This window comes from Leptosomus discolor, chromosome 5 (genome assembly GCF_034619465.1).
Source record: "Leptosomus discolor isolate bLepDis1 chromosome 5, bLepDis1.hap2, whole genome shotgun sequence".
Classification (NCBI taxonomy): domain Eukaryota; kingdom Metazoa; phylum Chordata; class Aves; order Leptosomiformes; family Leptosomidae; genus Leptosomus; species Leptosomus discolor.
In genome coordinates, this window is record NC_141395.1 from 4,655,944 (window position 1) to 4,676,522 (window position 20,579).

At 39.7% G+C, this 20,579-nt stretch overlaps 1 protein-coding gene across 7 annotated transcripts in view; it reads left to right on the forward strand.

Moving 5' to 3' along the window:
* Positions 1-10,996: 10,996 nt before the first annotated feature.
* QTMAN (queuosine-tRNA mannosyltransferase) overlaps positions 10,997-20,579 on the forward strand; it is a 124,108-nt gene continuing 114,525 nt past the window's right edge. For all 7 annotated transcript variants that reach the window (XM_009947568.2, XM_009947569.2, XM_086465390.1 and 4 more), the window contains exon 1: positions 10,997-11,178. In XM_009947568.2, coding sequence (XP_009945870.2) covers positions 10,997-11,178 — 182 coding nt within the window. The remainder of the gene's footprint in view (positions 11,179-20,579) is intronic.

A 20,579-nucleotide genomic window follows, 5' to 3' on the forward strand; every position in this document is an offset into this window, starting at 1 on the left:
ATAAATAGGTAACTGAAGACAGGTTTAATGTTATCTCCATAAGCAAAGCACTTCCTTGCCCGTTCTGTCTAAAAATAGCCAAGTAGAGTGGTGTCCAGAGCCACCACCCTGCCACAGCAACAAGGCAGTTCTGCTGTGACTGGTGAGTAAGGGTGCACTTCACAGAGTAACTTCCAATATACCACCAATAAAGTCCACTTCCATAAAGCAAACTTCTGGGGCCTAAATCTTCTTTGCTTGAAATTTTGGAGACTTCTAAGACTTCATTGCTCAGTAGAGTGTGTTTGTTACGTTGACTGGAAGAAGCTTCAGCTGTTAAGGGTGGAAGTTCATGAAGGTGAAAATGGTTCACAATTTCCCTTTTTCTTTTGTCAGCTGTAAGGCAACACTAAGAAACTTCTTTAAAACTACCTGAATTCTTTGGAAGTCTAGCAAAGACACAAACACTTAAAATTTTCATTTTTATATTTTCCATTTTAAAATTTTAATTTATGTAAGTGATTCTACTTCACCTTAACATTTTCTGTTGTGTGGCTTCGCTAATAGGCAAGAAGTTTTCCTAGTCCTAATATCTGGCGTGTTTGGGTTGAAAGCCTTCAGAGCAAAAGGGTTCATGGCTCTCATCTGAAGCAACAGCGAACACTGCAGATTTTCCAGGAGTACTGGCAAGCCTGTGTTATTTCTGCTGAGCAGTTGCTAAGATTGTTTTGAGACTGGATGAGTACCTGTTGTGGTTTCTCAATGTCTGAGCACCACAATTGACTCTTCTATGTCTATGAAGAAGAAAACAATACAAAAGGTTTTAGCTGTAGCATTGCTTTGAGTCTGATTGGATGTGGAAGACTCTCTGAGATGACCGCTGCCTTTATTTTAGAGCTATTTCCAAGCTGTCCGTATGCTGTTGCTCTTCAGGCCTCCGAGAGCTGCTTATGGCTGCTGTGAACGCTAAACTGATGGTATCGCCAAAAATTGCCCAATGGCCAGAATATCTGCACGACCCTTAAGTCTGTAGTACGAGTCAGAACAGATCTTCAACTTGCTGGTGAAACTTGTGATCTTTGTGACTTGGAAATGAAGAAGTGGGAATATTAAGCACAGACCTTGCGTGCAGGAGGTGTAAACGGTTTCTCGTGTTGGCTTGTTAACGGTATTTCTGGCATTTCGTTGTGTAAGCAGTGTCAGTAAGAGCACCTACTAATAGCCAGCTAAACTTTAAATAGTTAGGATCTTCCAGTAATGACCTTAAAATAGTCTCTTCAGCTCTGAGCTCTGCAGTGAAGAAGTTTTTCTCTGCACCCCAGTCAGTCATGGCCATGATAAACCATACTTAGTGTTCTTGATGTTGTACCAGTTTGCAGGACGAGTGTGCTGGGTACCGCACCGCAGGTTCACTGGTGGTTCAAGTTGAAGTGGCTGATGAATGACAGTGTCATTTTGGTGCTGCGAAACAGGACGTTTTGGTTTTAAGAAGGTTTTTCAGATTTTAGGAAGAAAGTTTTATGTGCATGGCCAGTTGACTCAGGCAGGGAATGTGCTTTTCAGACTCTTTTTGTAAAAATTTTGTTTATTTTTAGATAGGTGGAAAAGTGATTCTCAAGTGACACTAAAGCTGAAACCCTGTGAGTTTGACTAATATCTTCGTGATTTGTAATAAAGTATAATAACTCTTTTTAACTCTTTTTGTTAGAGACTGCAATGCAGATAGTGTGCTGTAGCCAGCTTTTGTAACGTGCAACAAAAGCGAAGTTTTTAAGGCACAGACTTTCTGATGGTGCTGATTTTAATGGCGCTTCTCTAATATCAGTCATCTGATAATCTTCAAGGAAAAAATTTACATCTTGATGTCCTCCGTGCACGTCCTTGCCTTGCTGTTATCTGTGGCAGTGCTAGAAAGGGCCACGCTCGTCTCGTGTCTGTTAGGGTCTCCCCCAGACATTAACGTTTATTCTTTTTGCAGCATCTGTTCTTAAAACATCAGCTCAGAACCTAAACGTGTTTACAAAACAACCAAGATAACCTTCCAAAACAGATTGTTTTGAGATGCTTGTATATCGCTTTTATTCATGAAAAAAAGAGAAAATTTCCTGAAATGCTCACCATTTCAGTTGAGAGTTGATAACAGACATCTTTTTTTAACTTATGTCAGTATTTTTTCAGCTTTCTGTGATGTGTGTATCCATAGATACTTCCCAGTGGAGGAGGTAGACCCCTTAACTTTCTCGTACTTGCAAAGTGAAATGAAATGTATGAATATGCTGTTCTTCATCACTTGAAGCAAATCCTTGGAAGTATTCTCCAGGCTCTGCAGACAACAAAATGGAAACGAGTGACTTAAGTCATTAGATGTGCTATTCTTGGGTCAGCAGAGGTGTTGGGGAACACGTGCAGGGAGCTGTCAGAAAGCACTTTGGCTGTACTTTGGAGCCTTTAATATTGCTATAGCCCTTTCAGAGGGCTTAGTCAAAACTTTATAGGGAAATTATTTACAGGAATCGTGGTGCTGTACTGCTAAATCAAATTGGCAACTCTTGTTGCGCTAAATTTATAAATTGATGTGGATAATGTCTCTTCTGTATGTCAAGTTGGAAATAGGATGTAAATATTCTTAAAATAGAAACATATGTTTAGCGCCATATAACGTCCTCATTCAGTGTTGTGTGATGTTTACTATTGAATCTGAGTGCTTTTGAGCAGTTTCTGAAAGAGATAACATGGTGCTGACTGGACAGAAGTCAGTGAGATGTATTTCTGTTCTCATAGGTTCATAGTGTGAAGCACTGGTTCAGCTTTCTTCTGAGAAGACAAAAGGTGGGCAAGCAGAGACCAAGGATTACTTCATCTGTTGCGATCTAGGACTTAATAGTTAAAATTAAGGACTTTTTTTGTGAAGGTAGCTTTGCAACCTTGAAGTTACTTTATGAATCACAATAACAGTCATATCCAAACTGCTGTAGGGATCAAATACTTAAGTGTTGCTTCTTATAAACAAACGAAAACCTGATGAGTTACTCGCTTCGCTTGGTGAAGGGTTTTGTAGCTTTGCAAAATCCTCATGATTATCATTTTAAGTTGCCTGTGTTGCGGGTCTTTAGGTGAATAACACGGGAGATACATTTGGCAGCCCTTTTGAAGTCCGTTTTCCATCGTGATTGAATTCCATTTTGAAGTAACCTTGCTGGCACGTGTTGTGAAGTCCATATATCTGTCCCTCGGTAATACTCCTCTGTGTGGGACTCCTCCCGGATTTCACAGTTGAACTCGATTTGACAGTAGAGCTCATTCCATCCTCTTTGTTGACTCAAGGTGTGACTGAAGATGCAGATCCTTTCATCACATATTCAAATGGGTAGTTTCTGACTGTAAAACAAATCTGGCTTGTGCCCACTCAAAAGTTGCTGCCAAACATCTCAGGCTATCAAGCCTAATGTTTAAATTAATGTTTAAATTAACTCTTGCAATTCCAGCTTTTGTACAAGAGGAGTTTTTAAGTGCTAAGTCCCAAACTTCCGTGATGCGAGAATGGTTTGCTGATCATCGTTTAAGGTTTTACTACTTTAAATTTGCTGTAGAAAACAATCAACTTTCTGATGTAGGGTGATACTGTTACCTCACAGGGCAATTAATGATGACTTCTAACAAGTCTTTTGTCTTTTAGTCAATTAGCTAATACGAACTATAGACTAAGTCTTTCAGACGAAATTAGATAAAATATTTACAAGTCAGTTTTTCAAGGGTATAGATACGCTCTTAAACTGACTATGAATGCAGATTGTAATGCTTACCACTCCACACAGAAACTGGTCTGAAGCCCAGAATGTGTGGAACACATTTCTCATCATATTCCTAATAAATCGGAGGAATTTCAAAATGCCAGCCCATAATTACCAGACTGGTGCTTTTTCTATAATAGGGAACTAGCAACTAATATGTCTTCTGTCAAGTTTAAAAATAGCGCTCCATCTCCCATTACCACACCTATTAGTTCCCTATCCACTCGGAGATATTCTAAATCAAGTGTCGTTCCTCTAGTTAAACCTAATGTAAGCCTTCAGGATCATCAATATTATCAAATTTAGAGTAATTGCTGCAGTACTGGAAAGGATGAGTCTTGTAAACTGTCTTGAGCCTTCAAGCACTGTAAACACAGTCCAAGTAAGTTGGATAAAACCGACATACCATTAAACAGTATTAGCAGTCTCTGTTAAAGTAAGGTGCCATTATTCCAGGCTTTTGAATTACCTGGCAAATCGGAGCTTGTCATTTACTTAAATCAGAATAACTCATTTGCCATCAAATACAATTACTAACCTTGCATTTTCAGGTGATACTCTTGTATTAGACCTGTACTAATCTTTTCTTGTTTTGCCAAAAATCCCGTTAGTGGCTGAATAGCTACCCAAAATAACGTTAGACCTTGTTGTGAAGGTAACTGATTGTTTAATATCTGCTGCTCTGCAGCATACTCATGCCGACTTCTATATATCTATTGGGATCATTAAAGGGAGGAGGCAGAGGAACGAACTCTGTGGAAGAGTAATCGCTGGGGATGGGTAGTCATGGCCATAGTTGTTGCCCTGGTTCTCTGTCACACCTCTTCTTTGTCTTTTCCCCTTCTCTTTGGGCTTAAAAGTCAAGAAAACTTTTTCGTAATTAAATATTGAAAGCACTGGCTTTGCCTTTGTTAACCCAAACTCACAGAAATAGTTTGCAGACTATTTAGTGTCCCTGATACCCTGTTCTGAGTAGTACTTAGTCCCCTGTATACCACTTATTAGGTCAATTAGAGACAGACAAACCGAGCTCTGTATTGTGTTTGCTGTTCACAATATACTGGGAATCGGGAAATCGGTCAGTGAAATCTCCCTGACAGTGTGTCTTTTGAGTGCTGTGCTCCAAAGGGGGATATACACTTCCCCACTGAGGTAGCGTTGGCTGTATGTGGTTTTGAGTTCACCATAAATGTGATACACAGATGTTTTTCTTCACTGGAAATAAAAAAATTGCAATAGTTTACTTGATTCGATATAGATTAAGGTCTTCAAAGATGTTGAATGAGGATGGCTAGAAGTCCGGATGCAAAGTATTTATGACAGCCTTAGACTATGTTAGGAAAGAAGGTGAAAAGAAACTTCTAAGGATTAATTTTTTTTTTTTGCTTTTCCATAGCTGAAAACCCCCCAAATTTAATTTACAGTAAGGAATGAAGAAGGTCATTAGTGCCTTTGCCTAGATAAAATAGTAAAACGATCTGCATATGCATTAACAGCTTTTTCACAGGGATGCAGAGCAGTATAGTTTCCTTCGCATGCAGGGGATAATGTGCATTTTTTACAGCATGTTACTTTCTAAATATGTAAACTCCAAAAGGAGCCATTACCGTCCCTTGTGTCAGGGTGTCTCTGGATTAATAGCTGTGGGACATCTTTAAACTGTAACTTTCGGTTCCTGCTGTTGCCTTTCAGGGCTGAAAGCACAGATGTAAGAACTCAACCAGCAATCCTCGCAGTTTGCTTCTTAGTTAAAATCAAAACCGTTCTTTAAAGATTCCATTGTTTGCAATTCCGACTGCAGCCTCCCGAGCGCTGCTGTGCTTCTCACCTATGGGGGACGCGCGCCTGCCCTGCGCTGTGGTGAGCGAGCGTTTTGAGGAGCATAATTCTGGGGAAAAAGTAAACAAAAATAGAAAAAAAAAAAAAAGGCATATTTTAAAGTGTATTACAAGCAGCTGTTTTTTCAGCATATGTGTGTTTACAGTAATCTTAAAATAGTCCATAGAAGAATAATTCAGCAGTCCTTTAAGCAAGTATTTAATATATATTTAAGCAAGATACTTCAAATAAGTATCATAAATAAATCTTGTGGTAAAAGGGATTTTGAAGTGGAGTTCCCAGATGGGGGAACCCTTACCTGAGACCACCGGGACTTCTGCCCTTTTCTCCCATTCACTCTTATTTTTATTTCTGGCTGGGAATTGATTGTCAATGTAACGGAGCCGGTCTTTGGAAACATACACGTAGATCATAAGCACAGTAAAATTGAGTGTTGTATTTTAGTGTTTAGTGAAACAAGAGCAGACAGTGCAATCCATACAGGTTTCCCTGTGGACAGTGTTTAGCATCCTTGATGCCTGCAGGTAATACCAGTTTTTGGCATTCTGTAGGTGTTTGTAACTCTCAGGTTGTGTGGATGGGGCAGACTGTGGCTTATGGGTGTCACCAGTAAATCAATATTAGTGCTGATGCAGACATCCAAATAAAGGTGAACAACTTTGGCTAACCGCATTCTCAAAAGCAGCAGAGAATTTCTTGCTTTTTCCAGTTGATTTATATAAAAGATAAATTAAGTGGCGTTCTCACTCTGTGTGCTTATACAGTTTAGTAATGACAAGCCTTAGAGCTGGTACTTTTGGGTGATCTAAATAGGAGTTAAATTTTGGTCAAACATTAAAATATGATCGTGTTGAAGGTATAGCTCTGGGGTTTTGGTGAGTCACTGTCGTGAGTGGGAGGGTAATGCAGGCTCTTTCAGTCTGGATTTGTGTGTGTGTGTGTGTACGCTGCGTGCACACCTCCGATGGGTGCGTGTGTGGGGCAGGGAGGGAGAAGGGCAGAGGAGGAAAGGTAAAGACCCTGTAATAAGTCCTTTGGAAAATCCCATTTTATCGGAAGGTGGATGGTGAATTTTTTTTGCCTGTATTTCGCGTGCATTACAGTGTGTTTATCTGAAATCGTCAAAGGTTAGAAGTATGTTTGTGTCCACAGCACATACCTGGTGGGTTTTGTAGTTGGTTGAGTTCTAAGTTACTGAACCACATGTGCTCTGGATACGGTGGTGGAATAAATTTCTCATACGTGTGGGACTGTGACCGTTAAAACAATCATTACTGAAACCATATACCTTATTTCCTGTAACTAATAGCAGGTCTCTACCTATGGAATATATTAACAATTATTCCTTTGGTTTTTGGATTGTTGCTCAACTATTTTGTTGGACAGATATTTAAACATGATCTGTAATTTATGTTGTCTGAATACGTCAATGAACCGAGCTAATTATGGCTTTCTGATGCGAGCTGTGCTGATGTTTGTGAAACCACACTTCTGTTTGTAAGACAGAGTGAATGTGTGTTCTTTAATAAATCGTGGAAAATGGTGAATTTTCTCTACCTAGGTTGGTTAACAAAAATACTTTAGTTGGTGTTCACCTGGAGTTTAAAAAGAAGCCGTGGTTTCTGTGGCTGGTTGAACAGTGAAGTCTTCCGTGCCGTTAAAGTAAATATTTGTTTATTACTGTGTATAGTCCTCAGCATTTCTTTTAAAGGAAAATTATTGGGTCAAAGAGCAGTGGCCCGTTTAGGGACTCCATCACTTGCCATTTTTCTGCAACGTGCTCACCATGTGGTAGAGCTGAAGCACATGACAAAAGTCCTGCGTGAGTGTCACTGTGAGATGCTGGCTTTGAGACAGCACCTCATTATACCAACCTAAATGTCTCGGTACTTCAGTATACCTCTGTATTAGCCATGTCGTTTTTGCCACTGTTACCACTTGGAAGGATTTTCTTATTTCAGATCGTTTCTTACTAATGTATGTCCTGAAGAATGTGCAGCTGCATACGGTGTAGGCAGGGTAACACGTTTTCAAAGCAAAGGGTGCTGCAGCCCCGCGGCTGGGGCTGAGCCGTTCGAGGAACACCCAGGATCGCTGGCTCCAGAGAGGAAGCACTGTAATGAGAAAGGGGAAGCAGTTCTGTTTTTCTAATATTTGTTGTTTTCTTTGAAATGGGGAAAAGAATACCTGGAGTGATTTATATTTAATTGAGGATTGCATTCCATCAGATACGGTGAATGTTCTCAGGCCATTTATCAGCTGTGTCTTTTCGAGACCTCTGAGGAGTATATGGTACATATTTACCTTAACTTGGCTAGGTCAAGGGAAATAAAGCAAAAATAATAGATGTTATTTTTGTATGCGAACAAAACTGGAAGTCATGTGGGTGAAATATGAGGTAAATGACTGTGCCCTACCTCCTCTGTGCCTTTTTAAATACAAGAAATTATTAGTTATATATAATATCATTTCCTTTGCATTATCAGTGTATCTTTTTAAAACAGAAGATTTATTGACTTTTTCATTGCTCCAGCTTAGTCAACCCGACATCACATATATTGTGCTGCCATTATTCTTTAGTAGGTTCATATTTAGGTACCGTCTTGTGGAGGGGAAAAAAAAAAAAAAGAAAGAAAAAAACCCCCAAGAACAAACCATGCCATATACTGCTTCTTATATAACACTTTTTCTAAATTGAATTTGATGTGTACTGCTGATAATGTATACAGATCATACGACACTAGAATCCTACAAATGCTAGTGAGGATTTTAGTGAGCAGTACCTAAATTTTTTGGGGGAGCGAGGGTTTAGTAAGAAAGCCTTTGAGCTTCAGATCGTCTCTGAAAAATGTGTCATAGCTGATTTTCGCCCGCGTGTGCTGCTGCCGTGGGGTCTAGGGGTGTTCTTGTGAAGAATTGCATAGCAAGAGCCATCTAACGCCCTCTCCCAAGATGCATCCGCAATTTCAACCCGGTTTCCCAGTGTAAATGTCCAAAAGGAGTTTATTGTATGGCGATATTTGTGTAATATTTGCATAATGTGTTTTTATTACTAGATCTAAAGGTAGGATAAATGCAGAATAACCTAAATGTCAGGATCTTTAAGCAAGAAGGAAACCCGAGAACTGAAAAAGTCTCTTACCGTCAGCATGTACAGTCATTCTCTGTCCCCATCAGGGATGTACAGTGAAAACTGTTGCAAAATAAAACCAAAGAGCACATTGTCGATTCAGCTAAACCTAGCGATAAAACTGGTTTCAGAACTAGTCTGGTGAAGTGCAGTTTGATCAGATATTTCATGAACTAATTACTTCATTACTGATAGTGCTAATGATTTGTAAATTATCTGCAACTCATTCTTCCTGAGTGACTGACTCGGTGGCATTTACCAACTTTCCACGTACCCTTTTTTTTTTTTAGGGGCTGAATTTCTAAAACTCTTCCCTCTAGTCCTTTGAATTACATTTCTGGCGACGTTGGATGACAGGCATAGCATGATTAATTACAAATTGTTCTTTAGGTGAATAGTGCAGATTCTAAAACACAGCTTGTGTTTTTATAGCAGTTATTACCCTGCAGGCTCCAAAAGGGCTTTGGAGTAGAGAGTATGATTTCAGTTACATCATTGTAAATTCAGAAAACGTCAGTGATCTCAAAAGTGTGATTTTTGAAATTAGGTCAGTGGAAAAGAGATCAGAATCTGCTTTGCTACCTGAAAAGAAACAAGCTCCAAAATGGAGTGAAGTCTCTGCTTCCAGAAGGCTTTCGTTTTTCTTTTGAGAGGAATGTATTTGTCCAAAAAAAATAATTTATTTGAAACAGCATGAGGGAGTGAATAATAGAGCAAATTATAACCTGAATCCAGGCTGGATTATGGCAAGAAAGTCAGAGCAGGGAATAATTTTTCTCTTGCTGATTAATCTGTAATAACCCAGGGGATCTACGTCGCCGTTTCAGCTTGCACCATGATGGGCCAGTGACTCAAAGCTATCTAGAGGGTTCTTATATTTTGTCTCCCAATTAAATTTATTCAGTGTTTGGATTTTTGTCGCTGGCTAGTTGATCTTTCGGTAGCTGTAGTGCACTTGTAAGGGGTTTGTTTGCTTGTTTGTTATGTACCCTTTGATTATAGAATACTTTTTTTTTTTTTTTTTAACCTAAACTTGAATTTAACTAAATTTCAAGGTTGAGACGATGATTGAGATTTTTCTGGAGAGTATGCAGTTGTCTGCTGAATTCTCGCTTCTTGTCACCAGAGGCTTTGAGAAGATAAGAATTACAGTCTGAAACCACTAGTAATTACAGGTCAGGAAATGGATGTATGGTCTTGCAATATACAGCATCAAACACCAAGCCTGAGCAAATAAATTTAGCGGAGAGTCCTCCCTTGTTAGTGTATGTTGAGAAGGAATCCTTCAGAGCGGCAGTCATGGATGGTGAATACCTTTCAGGGTTTTGTTTTCAACTGTTCTATGCGATGGTTTTACTCGAAGCGTCTGAAAAGCAGCTTTTCAGTACCCCAAGTCTGTGACTCATGAAAGAGATGAGCAATAGTCACAGGGCTTTCGTCTTTCCCTTCGCTTTGGCCAGCGTGTTTTGCATCCTGTTTGTGAGCAGTTCGGTGGCTTCTCATCTGAGAGCTTCCTTAAGCCTGTGATACTGTTCTCTTCCAGCCATTTTGGAGTACTGAAAAAAACCCACCCAAACCAACCCAACCCAACAAACCCCATAGTTTGAATCTCCTGTAGGGTCCGAGCGTGTTGCTTGGGTGGTGATCCCAGCTCCCAGTGATGCAGGAGAGAGTCCTGGGATGATGCTCAGGCTGCATCTCCCCAGGCTGCTCTCTGGCTTTAAGTCACTTACCCAGATTACCATTATTAGAGCTCTTGGGGCTGAAGTGTGCTTGAATTGTTCTTTAGTTTATCTACGGCCAGGAAAAGGGCGGGAACCTGTGTAAAAGTGAATGAACTGCTTCCTAACCTGTGGAAGAATTGTGTGTATTTGAGAGTGAGTGTGTGATGTAAAGCTGCTTTTAAAGACCTGATTGAAAACAAAACAATAAATTCAAGATACAGTATTAAGTCCTGCACATTTGGATTCATTTAAAAATTGCAAACGGTACCTTTCATTGGTTGAAACTAATAGGTGTGGTAATTTTGTCATCATAATTGCTAAGTAGCCTTTTTTGAATTAAACTCATTAATATAATATGAAGGATTAATTTCATGGGAAAAAATGAAGACGCTGTAAGGCCTCGCAATACACTTCTGCTTTTTCCAATATAATTTTCTTAAATTAAAAAAAAAAAAAAAAAAAGATTTATTTCTATGGTAAATCTTTCTCTATTGTCATTTGCAGAATCCAAAGGTTTCTGAAGTACTTGGAAAATGAGTGTTCTTCTCATTGAAGCCTTTTATGGTGGTTCCCACAAACAGCTGATGGATCTTCTCCAGGAAGAGCTACAAGAAGACAGTGTCCTCTGCACGCTCCCTGCCAAGAAGTGGCACTGGAAAGCTCGGACTGCTGCTCTTTATTTCATGCAAACTGTGCCAGCAAGTACTAAATACAGGTAACCCAGGAACTGAATAATTTCTAAGCTCAAATTAGAGAGGCCTTCAACCAGGTGTCTGGAGCTGAATCTTCAGTTATGTGCATGCAAGCATGTGTGTGCAAGCAGACGGGGATTTGCAGTGGGCGATGCAAGTTTTTCTTCTTGAGTTGACTTGTTGGGGTAGACTTGGGAAAGTCCTGCCGTGTTTTAGAGCATCCTAGACTGTTTTGTCTTGCATCCCTAGTCCTTGAATGTCCCTAGGAGTGCAAGTATATGGATATCCTTTTGTGTATACATGTGTATGTACATCTTCCTTTAAAATTATCAGGTGAATTCAGTAACAGTGGAAGGTTTAAACTGTGCTTCACATCAGGTTCAAAGATGGCACAGATGTGAACACTGCAAGCTTCCCCGCTTGCCATCTGATGTATCTATTAGCAAGTCTGATTTATCAGAGTATACTGCTCAGGCTGACCTGGAGGATTAAGGGAGCAGTTTTATCTGAATAATGGTCCAGTTCTGTAATGTGCCAGCAACTCGGGATGTCAATTATGCATTTGTGTAAGCAGCAAATTTCTATCAGCTAGAACGTGGAACTGATAAAAGCAGACTATTTAGGTCAACAGATAGCTATCACGTAGTGAGAATCAGTCACTCCAGAACCAAGCTGTCTTTATACCCAGCAATTTTGCTTGGCCTACCTGATGAGGTGAGATGCGGTAAAATGATTTGTCTTGAGCAGTGACGTGGCACGGGGCGTGCAGCAGAGCATCGCAGAGTGGGCAGTCAAGGAGCACTTTGCCCCTTGATGTTTTAGCACAAGCAGCTGCTTTTCAGCCGTAGAATGAACTTCAGGGGGACTTTGAGCCCACCTAAACGGCGTGCGAACTCGTTACAGTTCAGCACTGGGTCTGGGTTTTGTTCCCAGGAGCCAGTAGACGTAGTTGGTTGGGGAAGGATTTTTCAAGAGTAGATCTTGTGCTGTAGAAGGCTGCATTTGAACAGTGTTACCCAACACGATGTCTAATCCGTTTTGGAATGCTTGCTCTATAAACGTACACCTTTTCTGTGCCTGCTGCTGGCTTGCATTTAAAATAAGCTACCATCCCAAGCCAAGTGTTATAATTAATTTTCCCCGGTTTGTCTTGTGCGAGGCATTTAGCATTGGTTTCCTATTGCTTTCCTGTTGCAACAATTTTGTTTTGGAGGAGTGTAGATGACAAACTGTTATGTAAATTTGTCTTGTAGCGCAACCACATCCTCCAACGCATGGCAATGTTATCTGTGTTCCTTCAAGGTCAGCAGCCCAAGCTGTCCAGCCCTAACTGTATTAAACTAATCAGACATCACTCATAGACATACACTTCATTAGTTTAACTTACAGTTACATTGACCTAAGATAACTTAACTCCAATTTGTCAAGTAACCCCCATCTTGGGGAGAGAGGGGGAGGGAACGATGACAAAAAAAAAAAAAAAAAAAGCCAAAACCCCACAAAAAAACCCAACAACCCAAGGAAAAAAACCCTCAACCCAGCAGCTTGAAAACTCACTTGAAGTTAATAAACTTGCAATCTGTCATAGACTTATGTGCAAATATAACCTTTACTGACAGCAAATAAATCTGATCTAACCAATAGAGCATCTTAAAGAGAGGAAAGCTTTTTCTTTGCTGTTGCTGTTTGGGTTTGATCAGACGGAATCAAATAGTCAAAGTTGACAAAGATGCGGTGTTTAAAAAAGAGTGTGTACCTTATCCTTGCAGGCAGGATAAAATTTTAGGAACATGGGCTGATGTGACTGGTGAGAGGAAAACTGATAGAGGTACCTTCTACTTTACTTGCACATTTTTAATGTTTGTTTTGTAATTGAATGTTTCAGGTATTTTATTAAAGTGAAAGTGTAAGTGCATCAGACTACAACCTAATGAGGCTGACTGCTCCTATTAGGAAAAAAACATTGATTAAAATTAACATTGATTCTTCTCTTTCTAGCTTGCTAGTAACCACTAAAGAGCTGCTTCCCAGGTAGCAGTCTAAGGCAAAATTCTCGTTGCAAACCGGCAGGAGTGTGTGTTTTAAATTACACATTTATATGTTCCAGCCTTCTTGTGAGGTCATGGGAAATACAAATTTGCATTATTTATGATATTGACATTATTTGTGGAATAAAGATTTTCTTTTACAAGTGATTTTCATGAATGTGACATTTCATAAATACTTTGTTTCTATTTGTGTGTTTAATAATACAGAAAGGTCAAATATTTCGGGTGCAAACACTGTTGGTAACGGAGCTGCTTTACTGAATTTTTCTTTTCAAACTGTGCTTGATTTATTTCAAGATGCTGCTATGTGTGAGAAATAATACTGAGGCTAATAAGTGTGATACTGCTGTACATCTATGCAGCAGCAGTATACGTATGTTCTAAAAGATCTCTACTTTTATACATACAAGATGGTTATGGGAAGGAAGAGGTTTGTTAGTTTTCAAGTGATGTTCGGTGAGTTAAAAAGTCTTTAAAAAAGTGCTTTTGGTGCAGAATCATAGATGTTAAATTTAGATCCTCTACAGTGACCAGAGAGTTTATGGGATGAACTTGCAAATGCTTTTATCAGAGAACAGACGAGTACTCCCTTGATCAAGAATTAAAGCTGAATTGGTAACGAGCTGCGCATCTCACGTTGCTCTTGTGAACCGTGCGGCCGATACCTGGGTGTGCAGTAGGATGATGTTCCCCTGCAAGAACGAGGAGGTCTACTCAGAATTGTCAGAGGGAGATGATGTCCTCACCCTTCAAGGGGAACACACGTAGCTGTTGTGGAAGGTATCAGACATTCGGCATTTTACCTGCAACACTGCGTGGATTTATATTAGTTCCCCGATGCAAGCGCTGCGCCGTGTTTCTCTAGAAAGATGTTGCTTTTCTGCTTTCATGGCTTCATTGTGCAGCGTGTCGTTAAACGAGCTCACGTCTTCATTCATCTCCTTAAAGGAGGACAGAAGCCGTGATGAATGGGGAAGATCAGGCACGCGGCGAGTCCCTCCAGCTTGGCAGGGCCGTAAGGGGAGGGTTTTGAAGGTGGCTTACTGGGCTAGTCAACTTGAAATGGTCTGATGTCCTGATGTACAGCAGCCACCAAACCGAGCGTTTTTAAGAGCTCTTTTAGTCGCTATACAGACACTCACATGATTTTTCCTTAATTGGAAAGAAGGTGTCTGTCTGGGCGTTGCGTAAGTACGAGGAGTTTCATCCTTGTGGTGGCAGCTCCCAAATCGCAGCGTGAGAAACGGGCAGAACAAGGGCAGAATTTCTGTCTGCTTTCTCTATAGACAAGGTTTTCAACAATTACAGAGTTTTGTTAGCAGTTGATGGAACATTATCATCTTCATTCTGTAAATTAGGAAGGTCCAGCAGGGAGAGGTGACCTCCTCAGGCTGCTGGCGGTCTGCAGAGCTGCTGCGTTGTCTGCTTTGTCTCCCGACTTGCTTCAGACAGCTCAAACTCTTTGATAAATGTAGGCGTCTGATCTTGTCTAAAGTTTCCATAGCACATAGTGACTATTCGGTAATTCTAGAAAGCACGGGTTTTTTTGGCCCTTTTTTTTTTTTCTTCTTAATTCAAGGAAAGTTCTCAAATTTGAAAATACTCTTGCAGAATGTAATGAAGGAAAAAAAAAAAAAGGTTGCTTTTCTGTTTTCTGTAATTCTATTCTTGATTACCGTGCACAATCTCTTAAATTTGAAATAATAAAGCAGTTGATAGGCCACACTAGATGAAAAGCATTTTGTATTTCAGGGACTGTCCTTTGCAGAAAGTAATCCAAATCCTAAAAAGTTGGTAGTGTAATGCTTAGATCTATGAACGGAGAGACTAAATGCAGTGTAGCTTCCAGTTTGTTTTAATAGCACTGCTAGATTATTTTAAATATATATATAAAAATATTATGTGTAACATTCAGTATTGCCCCCCAGGTAGCTGTTCATATGAATAAAGATTTTATTTGTAACAGACTCTAGCCCTGAAATACCCCTAGGGTAAATGTTAGCATATATATATCCCTTGATATTTGACAACTATATTTTAAAGACAAACTCTGTGCTTTTTACATTTTACAAAAGAGAAAACAAATCATTGTTTTCAATTAATAGAGCTCTACAAAAAAAAACCCAACCTCGGGGGTGTGGTGTTCAGTATATTCCAGTGGTATATAATGTAGATGTGGGTTGTTTGTGGTTGTTTTTTTTTTTTTTCCAAATAACCCTTTAAGACTACTAGATTTAGGGTTGTTTCAAATCTGATGCTTTCATTCTGTTCTGTAAGGAGAAAATACATTATATGTGAATTCTTTACTAACTGATGGACTGGTGTCACCTAAATATCCCCTTGAAAACGGTGATCCTTTCAGTTTTTATTCCAGTAAGTGGTTCAGTCCCACTGAAAACACAATGCAGCTTGCATGTGTGAGCATTGGTTAAGCTAGAGGAGTCACTGTTTTCTAGATATTTTCTTTGCAAAAAGATACCTGCACCTAGGGTGTGCTGGGGAAGATGGTTGAAGATGTGAATTGAAGCAAGGCAGGGCAAATTTCAGCCATTTCATTAAAGCTGAATATACAGGTGCCCATTTGTGCTGGGAACATTTCTGTCTTTTTACATCGTTATGTTAAAAACTGCAAGTGCAGCTTTGTATAATCTCCATAGGAAGTGGAATAATTTTCCCTGCATTAGAGGCCTTCCCAGCATTTGGCCCTAATAATGCTCAGGTAAGAAATAAATAAATTATATCTGTGACTAGTACGTTAGTTCAATAAAAGATAACCATGTACCTGCAAATTAAAAAAGTTTACCTGATACTTTTTATTTTTTTTTGGGCATATTTTACGGTGTTTGCTTCTGTATATGGGTGAATAAAAAGTGAATCTCATTTATGGTATCGACTACTAAGAGTGTGTATTTTGGTCTTACTGCTTCACTTTGTTACCTTTGAAGATGGGATGTGGCTCACCTTCTTGGAATTGCTGAATACTTTTCTACTCAGAGCTGTTCTTATTTTCGTGCCATTTCTTTGTTGCTCGGTGTGAAGTTAAGAAGTGCTTGCGTGTTAACGGCAGCTTTGTCAGATGCGGTGGAACGTGCTCCTAGAGAACAGGCTGAGTTGTCCTTTGTCCTTTGATTAGTTGATATAAAGGCGTGAATAAATGTAATAGCCAGTATCTGCTAGAGACAGGGTTCAGATCTCATCTCTGATTAAAAATACCACGTGGGTGTAACTTACTCATTTCTGTAGCGTCACTGATGGATACGAATAGCGACGTTCTTACCTTGCTGTAGAGATGTCCAAACCAGGAATAACAGAAATCCTTCATTTAAAGGGGCAAAGCACGCTGAAGGGAGGGTACAGGAGACCCTGCTTAGTCCCGTGCTCCTCTTTCTCACTCCCTGGCTGAGTAAAGGGTCATTACTCCTTTAATTTCGTTAGTGCTGAACTTGCTTGCATATTTTTTTTTTTTCCTTAAATCAGTTGAGTTCACCAAGGTTAGTTCACACGGGCTTGTGCAAACACATCCACGTTCGTCCTGCCCACGCTTTGAACTAGCTGGTTGGGAGCTCGCTACGCACCGGGGGGCCAGATGGCCGTCCTAGCACCGTGTTGAGCCTCAACTAATAAACCCCGCCGAGATACGAGACGCAGGCACCATGTACTGAGCTAAAACAACTTGGTGACTTCTGACCAGAGCTGGCTGGTGTCCAGCCAGCTTAAAGTGTAAGCAGAGAGAATATACGTCCATATGGAACGGCATGAAGCTCCACCACATATCACAGATGATGCCCTCCACTTCTGTAGCCCCGGATAATAGAGGGTGTCCCAGCCTGAATAACGGGTGTGAAATTCTCTCCGATGAGGGAGAACTTGGAGGCCATCTGATGCGGGAAGTACGTAGTGTGGGAACGTGTGCGTAAAACTGGGGTTTGTGTGATTTGCGTTAATACCGCCCAAAATCTGTTCTGAAAACTTCTTCTGCAAATGTTGTCGTTCAGAGTAAACTTCTGAAGAAGAGCGTAGAATCGAATGTATTTGGGAATGATTTTTATCAGAAAACTAATATAAAGCAATGTTTTGATAAAGTTAACAAAACAAAAAAAATGTTTAAATTCTATAATTGATGTATTTTCTGTAAATAAAGGTATTTTATTATTTTTTGTTGTAAGAAATTGAGAAATCATGTAAAAAAAAATTAATCCAGTAAAAAATTAAGTAGAGTCTAAGGGCAAAATCGTTTCCTATTGAGGATAACAGCACTTCTGCGGTTTCTCTACTCACAATTAGACTGCTAAAATTTACTTCTCAGTATGATGGAGAGAGGCTGCCTGAAAGTTTTCATGAAGCCGGCAAAGGAGGTGGGATCTCCTTTGTCGGGCAGATTAATTACCTGCTGCCGCGGCGCAGAGGGGCCAGAAACAATGTTCTGCCTCTCAAAGTCCTCGTACAGTATGGTGATTTAAGAGCAAATGTTTTTATTGTTAGGTCTGGCTGCATAAAAACTTGGGGAGGGGCGGTGGGGGGAGATATCCAATAAGAAAAACAAAACAGAAAAAATCTGTTAAGAAACAGGACAAATAATTTTCGAAGTAAACTACCTGAAATTTATTCAGGCAGACAGCAATGTGATCTTAAACATTCACTTTGCATTAATCAACTTTGCCTCAGATAAAATGCTGGCAGATGGTAGCTATTCATTTTAAAAGTGACAGGTTTTCTTTACGTTTTTGTGTGGAAACCCCCACATGCACTCTTCCCTCCAAAAACTTTAGTTGTTTAATTTGTCCAACATGCTTTTTTTTTTTTTTTTTTTAAATACAGACCCATTATTAGGCAATTTCACAATTTGGATAGTTAAAAGAAGGTTTAGATGAATTTAAATGCAGGCTCCTTCCTTTGAAGTCACTGGAAGTATATATATGCTCTCAAATTTGGCAGAAATAAGATGGGAATGGTGAACACGGTGCAAGGAGAGGTGCAGGACTGGGAAGGACGCTGGTTGGGACTGCTGGGTGATCTCTAGAAAGTGCTAATGTGAAATGGCAGTGTCCGTTTGATGTGTAAAAGATTTGCTGAAATTCCAGAAAAATATCCTGATGAGGCAAGGAAAGGACAGTCTGGTTTTTCAAACCGTAGCATGTGTTTTCCTTTATGTTCTCAAATGCAGGGTGAAATCCTTATTTTTCTTCCTAAAATGAATTTTATGAATCACCTGGAGAATTGATATTTACATTGCTGGCAGTAAAATGTAATGAAATTGTGCATTATGAGTCAGTATTTCTACACTTAGGGTTTTAATGAGTATTTTATCTGTCCTTTTAAATGGTTGCTGTGTATATATTTTATTTCTAGATTAGTTATGGATTACATTTCTATTTTCAAATAACAAACATGTATAGTACTGTATTATAAAGAATATGATACTTTCCACAATTCATTGTCATTCTAGTTCATAACACTAATTTGATCTTTTAAAGGAAATGAAACAAAGCTTTTGGTTTGCATAATAAAGAAAAGGGAAACCTTGATTATTTTTTTCTTCTTTTTTTCTGTGTTGCTTTTTACCTAATCTCAAGTATTTTTCTTTTTTTCTTCCCCCCCCCCCCACCTAGGAGGCAAATAATACAAATTTTGTCAGATACTTGGTTTGCACAGGATTTGGATTTCTAGCTTTGTGTTCCAGGGTCATAAATAACCAGCTTTCTTAATGAGTACTCACAGCTTGGCTGGGTTTTGTGAAATGATACATAATGAAAAGAAATTTCATGTTGTGCAAACTGTTTTTAGCATTATTATTTTTTTTTTTTAAATTTTTTTTTGGCAAGCATGACCCTGACTCAAATACTTCGAAGTTTGAACATCTTGGTTCAAGTAGTTGGGGGCGTCTCAGTTGCCAGTCTACAGCAGACCAAGAATTTGGTTACCTGGCTACCTTTAGTTAGGTAGTTCAGCCCCAGTGCCCGTACCTGGGAGCTCAGTTCCCTGCTCACCTTCTCTCTGTTGGCTACAACTGCCGTGACCACTGGGTAGGGGCTTTCTTTTGAGCTTGGGTGGTACAGGCTGGAAGTTCAAGCGTTACTTCTACAGCTGCCTTTTCCCGCCAACTGTGGGCTGTTAGCATCTGCTGTGGATGTCCATGAGTGTCAGTGTGGATTTTGAAGGCACTGACCAGGTCCATGGTCACTCTAGAAAATGTACCCAGAGATGTATTTTGGTTTTATCTTCTCGATTACTCTGGGGTTACACCTATATACAGATAGATAATGTGCACATGACCGTGTAGGCAGGTGATTACCTTTTAACAAGTAGCACAACGTGATAGGGTTGTCAAGAGGTGGTAGAGTGAAGTGGTGCTCCTGCTCCAGCATCCACCCAGCATGCTAGTTCAGGGGTTTTTACTTCACACTACGTGTAGCCTGGTTCTTGAGGACTGAATGTCCATAAGACAAATCTGGAGTCCACTAGATGCTCTCCATGAGCATCCCCTCCTAGAGTAGCTTCATCTGAGGGGATCCGTTTCATAGTCTTGGAGACGGCTCTGGTGTGAGCTGAGGCACGCTAGGTGAGGATGGCTGGGAGATGGATGGTTGCTTCATAAACGCTTTTCTGTATCAAACTGAAATGCTAATCTAAATTGACCCATAAAATACTTGGGTTTGTGAATTATGATGTCGTTTCTTGCGTAAACACACACCGTATACCTAGGCTGTAGTTTGATGACCATCTACGTGCCGAATTACAGCGCGATGGAATGTATTTAATTTAAGATGGACTTCTGACTCCCCCAAACCCTGGTTTGATAATTTATTTCCTCCTCCTCTTCCCTCTTATACTGCTCAGCCCGAGTATCTTGGGAATGATACCTGCTAGTGGTATGCTTTGAATCATTATGATGATTAATTTACTCTCCCTTCAAAAAAAATACTGAGAACCTATGTAAATGATGTCTGTTCATTTGAATATCTTTGACAAATACAAAGCAACCAAAAGACTTTTTTTGTTTGTTTGTTTATTGTTCTATAGTGAAGATTTTTGCAATCTCCTTACTCCCTTGGACAATATTTTGCCTTTCTTCCATTTGTCCTTTGTCCCTGTCTTTTCCTCCCTTCCCCCTGCACATATACTCTGCTGGTCCAGTGGACACAGTCATTTTAAAGAATGCTTTCCATTTCAGAGCATTTTTTTTTCTTTATTGTTTATGTTTATAACCTTGCCTACTTGTTCATCATTTTTCGGTTTAGCTCTCTTAATTTCCATTTTACTTGTTGCCCGCTGGAGCTTACATTTCTGTCTAATAGCAGCTTGAAGAAAGCACGAAGGAAACAGCAGTGGACACAACATCAAAAGCGAATACGTGATTTTCTTTTTGCGGAAGCATT